General features: G+C 44.8%; 1 protein-coding gene across 1 annotated transcript; it reads right to left on the bottom strand.

The window, feature by feature from the left end:
- Positions 1-3,043: 3,043 nt before the first annotated feature.
- Positions 3,044-4,437, bottom strand: LOC133917602 (transcription factor MYB21-like). Its single transcript, XM_062361481.1, has 3 exons — positions 4,168-4,437; positions 3,761-3,890; positions 3,044-3,638 (listed from the first exon to the last, which is right to left on the bottom strand). The coding sequence occupies exons 1-3, from the start codon at positions 4,304-4,306 to the stop codon at positions 3,104-3,106; spliced, it is 804 nt and encodes a 267-aa protein (XP_062217465.1). The 5' UTR covers positions 4,307-4,437; the 3' UTR covers positions 3,044-3,103.
- Between the last annotated feature and the right edge of the window lie 942 nt (positions 4,438-5,379).

Raw genomic sequence — 5,379 nt, forward strand, 5'->3', positions numbered from 1 at the left:
TGCGGTGGATGGTATAATTAGTGACGGATGCAGAGGAGTCAGAAAGAGGCTCATCCATCTCTCTCCCTCTTCATCCTCTTCCTCCTTTTCTTCATCACTCTTTTCTTTTTCCTCTTCCTTATCCATGGCAAAAAATGGGGGTGGGGGGGGGGCAGCCCCTGGATCGACCCCTGGGAACAATGATAAATGTGGCACAATTTGGTTGCGAGGGGTTACGGCGACGGTGCATACAACGGAGTAAGGCGCGGCACATGACAGAGGACCCTAGAACAACGTCAAGAGTTGCGGAGACATGCTGGCAATGTAGGATGATGACTGAGGGGGCGTTAGGCAGGTAGCACTTTCCAAGTAGTGTAGTAGTCAAAATTTATTCTGATGTAGTTCTTGCCGGTCTTCATGTCTCGAGCATGTATACCAAATTTCAATCTTGAGATAAGTTGACACAACTTGTTAGGCCAAGTTGGTGTGATGCAAGTGTGCTTCTATGAAATGACATACAAACGAAGAAGTGTGTGAGATAGTAGAATTTGTGCTAACAGGTGCACTTTTCTAATAGGATTGCTATAATAACTCTATTGCTGTGAAATTTATTCATATTTTATTTATGAAAGTGCTTTGATGGAATAAACAAAAAAAAATAGCATGTAAGTTAAAAATTTCAGGATAATGGAACCATGCATCGAAATACATGTTGAACTTGAGTAGATGCAAAATCAATGCAATCCATAGCTAAAACAAACATACCATAAGATGCACTTTTAACACTTTCATTTCTTTGGACCTCTCATATCTCCTTTTTCAAGAGTAAAAGAACACTCATCCCCTCCCATAAAAAAGCGCTCTAAAATGAAGCAAACATGTCATGGAGACAGGCTACTCGATCGTAGTGGGCTTTATTTGGTGTTGCATCTTATCCACCAACACCAGATGTACACAGTGGCCTTTTGCTCTCACCCCTCTGGTTAATACTTACTACGTACGTGTTGCCGTGTACCCTCCATGTAGAAGGACAATTCCAAAACACCAAGATGAAACAGATCAAAAGAACATCTAGTTGTAGTAGGACTATAAAATTGTAGGGTAGCTAGTAGAAAGCGAGCCCTTGATCCTGCAGTGAAGGAAGTTGCTATTGAGAAACCAAGTTGAGACACGTTTTAGTTTATCTTATATGATAAGTGATGGATGTTTGTGTGGTTTTTGTTGGTTAGCATATGCATAGTTATATACTGCAATATTGATTTTGTCTAACCAAAGTTGAAAAGAATTGGATTTTGTATCGTTGTCTCGGTGTACGAAGATTACACTTACCGGATAGTTCGGTATGAGGGTTTTTGGTCTCACCGGATAGTCCGGTGTGTGGTAGATGTGAGCACCGGAGCTTTTCAGTGTAGAGGCAGAGAAAAATCCATTCACCAGACTAATTTTTTCAAAAAATGGTGCAAATGTAAAAGTCTTGTGTGGTAGCCTCACCGGATGGTCTGGTGTATGCACGGGTGATCACCGGAGGCTTCATCGGACAAAGATTTTTGGAGAGGTTAAAAAACTAAGTACCAGTGATGATGTACTCACCGGATGGTCCGGTGATGGACGTGTGAACACCGGAGAGTATCGCCGGAGCCTTTCAGTTCTAAGGCAAATGTTGAGGTGTTCACCGGATTGTCTGGTGTTGGGATTTTTTGATTACCGGACTAATTTTTCCAAAGAGAAATGTAAACTGGGTTCCAGTGAAGTTGTACTCACCAGATGGCCCGGTGTTGCACTGGTGTGAATGTCGGACCATCCGGTGTTCACATTTTTGTTATGTCTGATCTTTTTCAATTTGATTTCGATTTAGACTAATATGTGATGATGTTATATGGTTCTAGAGATGCATGTTTGCCGGTCTCATGGTGTACAAGTGATGGATGTAACTTGACGATCGACAGCGGGTGATCGGGGCTAAGAGGGGTGCATGGTGCTGGACGATCAAGGAGGCCGAGCGGAGTCAAAGATGATCCTAGCGGTACACGTGGAGGTCAAACAAGGCAAGAGATGAAGATTGATGAAGGCGGTGTGTTGACAAAGTCAAGCGAAGGGGATACCGGTACAAGTGATAAGACGACCCGAGGGATCGGGAGCGGAAGAGACTTGCCGACGGTCAAGATTGCAAGATGGAGGAAATGCGTCAACATCGGAAGACTTGCTTGAGATCAAAGCAAGCAGCCGTGAGTCGCGCCTTAAGAAGCGTGCGAGTCGGTTTCTCAGTTTGACCACAAAACCGTGGACGGATGGAGTGCACGTGACATCATCGCGAAGCTTACGTCAAGACGAAGCTAAGTCATGAAGGTGCCACGGTCGTCCGATGGATGGAGAAAAATATGGACCAAAATACCCCGATAGTAGGTAGGAATGTACTACAAGATATGAGTATTTTGGGAACAATTAAGAAAACTTATGGGTCAAGTTTCCTAAGCTATAAATAGAAGGTTTGGGCTGGTTGGTAAGCCCACCCCTTGAGCCATCTACATGAGAGCTTTGTGTTAGGGTGTTAGAGGAGAGAGAGATGAATGCTTAGCCTATGTAGTAGGCGAGAGTTTTGAGAGATAAATCTTGTCAATTCGTATAAAATAGAGCTGACCTCTTTGAGTAATGAAGTTTAAGTTTTTGCATATGCTTGAATTCTCTTCCTTCTAGTTCTCTTCTATTGGTTTGCTTGTAAGTTTGTAATTTCTTGGTGTTTTGTTGTTGATTTTTGTTTTTTAGCTAAAATTTTAACAAATTGGGAAGTTATTTTTCTTAATGCTAGATGCATAGAATTCACGTACACATGCATATATAATGAGGTCTTGAATTTTCTTGCCTCTAAGGCATCATCTATGATAGAGTTTTTGTTTCATTTATCTTCAAAGTTGCGAATTTTTAAACATAAAGACACATATAATAGTTACGAATTTTAAATGAAACTCACCTTATTTTATTCGTGAAGTCATATTATTTTGAAATTTTTCATCTTACTTGTCTCTCAAAGTATTTTACTTTCGTTTAAAGTTTGAGGTAAGTTTAAAGTTTGAGGTAAGTTGAGTGATTCAAAATATGAGAAAGTCATTTATTTCGTAAAAAGTTGCTAAAGCGCCACCTCCTTCTGGTCATCATTTTCGATCATACGGCTATCCCAGCCGCAAGCGCCGCCATCGAAGTCATCCACCACGTCGTCGAGGTTCCACAGGCTGCCCCACCCCCACTTAGCGCCTCCGTCAAGCTGATCCTCGCTAGACCCCTCGCTGGCCGACGCGCTGACGGTGGTGGCGCTGCCGCCGTGGAGGAGGTAAGAGGAGGAGAAGGAGGACATGGGGCAGAACTGGTACAGCAGGTCGTCGATGTCGCCCTGCTGCAAACACTGCATCATCTGCAATTCCTCGTGCTGCGCCGGTGCAGCTGCCGGCGCTGCCTCTCTGATAGCGTCGTCGTGATCGGGTTGCTTCTGCTGTTGCTCCTGTCCCTGCAGCAGCTGGCTCTGCATCTCGCGGCGCTGCTTGAGGAACCGCGCCCTCGCGCGCTCGATATTCTTGGACGGCTTGCCCTTCTTGAAGTGCGTCCGCCAGTAGTTCTTGATCTCGTTGTCCGTCCTCCCCGGCAGGCTGCGCGCGATCGTCGACCACCTGCATAGCAGAACAGAACGGATCCGTTTTGCCATCATCGATCAGTTCGCTTCCTGGCTAGTGGCTACACTTCCTTCTACAAAGAAACAAAGGTGAGCTGCCGTGAAGTTCCAGAAGATTACCTGTTTCCCCAGAGGGCGTGCAGCTCAAGTATGACGCTCTCCTCCTGTGGTGTGATCTTGCCTCTCTTGAGGTCAGGCCTCAGGTAGTTCACCCACCGAAGCCTGCAACTTTTGCCGCTTCTCTTCAGACCTGCATCAAGCCAGGCCAGCCAGTGTAAGATACTAGATAAAACCACTTGACGTACAAGAGAGCTTTGCCATGCAGCTTAGTTGACTTGCAAGTGGCAATTATGTGCAGTATATCAACCTAAACTTATATTTACTTGCAGGTTTGACTACATCAACTTGCAACTTAACAAAATGCAACTTGCAGCTTCAGGTTGGTTAAGCTGTTGCTGACGAAAATTAAGGAAAAAGAACGATAGAAATGACAAAACAAACGAGAATTAACAGCAATTGATCAGTACCAGTCAGCTTGGCAACAGAATTCCACCTCCCTTCCCCATGCTGGCTCACACACTCGACCAGCAGCTTGTCTTCCTGCGCTGTCCATGGCCCTTTCTTCCACCCTACCTCCTCTCTCCCCCAACCAAACTGCCCTTCCATTCCAATCTCTTCTTCTCTAGCTTGCTACCTTGAGAGAACTAGTTAATCTTTCTCTTCACTGTAATCTTGGGCGTATGTAATGAGCTAATCATAATCTTTAATTCCTCCTGGGCTGTCTCCCCAGATAGTGAGTGAGGTGATGGAGCAACCGAGTGAGCTATTGCCGCATATATATTAGCACGGGCTCTTATGGCCCGGGTCACCAGGCCATGCCACTATCAGGGGCATCCCACTGCCACTACGTTCTGAGGAGCTGGGGGTTGCCGGAAATGCCCCCCGGCGATCAGTGTCGCGGGTAATTTTGGTAGTCTTTTCTTCTCTTTTTCTCGATGGATATGATGATGGATTACCGACTTGCCTTAGGATTTCCTGCCGAAAGCGTGGCCTCGCCGCCTATAGCTTAGCAATTGCGTTTCTGACGTTGCGTGGAATAGCCACGACAAGGACAAACCATGTCTCCTAGACTCCTACCGTCTGGTGCAGCAACCGGCAATCCTTGCTAGCTTGCAATCGATGGAGTTGTTAATCGCATGAAGTGAAATACAATCGAGCTTTGGGGTGGTATGTCGTTTCCAGTTACTGGTGATCGAGATGTTAAACAGTAGAACATAAATTTATGTTTAACACGATGCCATTCCAGTGAGACAATCCCTCGGGAACTTTACAGGAATCTGTACATTTCTTGCAGAAAATCCTTCAGATTGCTTACACGTCCAAAACTGACTTGAGTGTGTTAGGGCATGTTTTGCACAAAATTCCCACTTACTGTTCCACGTGCTACGATTCTTAAATTATGATACCATAGCTTGTGATGCAACATGTATGATTCATGACGAATGCCTGCCACCATCACGACCAACACATCAACAACGTTGCCGAGCAGCTAAAATGACGAGATATTGAAATATACATTTGCTCGCCAGATGGTCCCCCACCCATCTAAAAGAGATCATCTGATGCGAAGTTATCACCGCAGAGGATTAATAGTGATTTGCATTAGGATCCATTTCCAACCATCGGATTGAAAGCCAATGGATCAGACAAGGTGATATAGTAATCTATGAACAATAGAA

The sequence above is a fragment of the Phragmites australis genome, chromosome 5 (genome assembly GCF_958298935.1).
Source record: "Phragmites australis chromosome 5, lpPhrAust1.1, whole genome shotgun sequence".
Taxonomy (NCBI): Eukaryota; Viridiplantae; Streptophyta; class Magnoliopsida; order Poales; family Poaceae; genus Phragmites; species Phragmites australis.

Bases quoted from the DNA above. Each gene is read 5' to 3' on its own strand.
- LOC133917602 (XM_062361481.1), bottom strand. From the start codon at position 4,306: ATGGAAGGGCAGTTTGGTTGGGGGAGAGAGGAGGTAGGGTGGAAGAAA. The intron at 3,891-4,167 runs GTACTGATCAAT...GGCTTGATGCAG, and splicing joins TTCTGTTGCCAAGCTGACTG to GTCTGAAGAGAAGCGGCAAA. The intron at 3,639-3,760 runs GTAATCTTCTGG...TCTGCTATGCAG, and splicing joins CACGCCCTCTGGGGAAACAG to GTGGTCGACGATCGCGCGCA.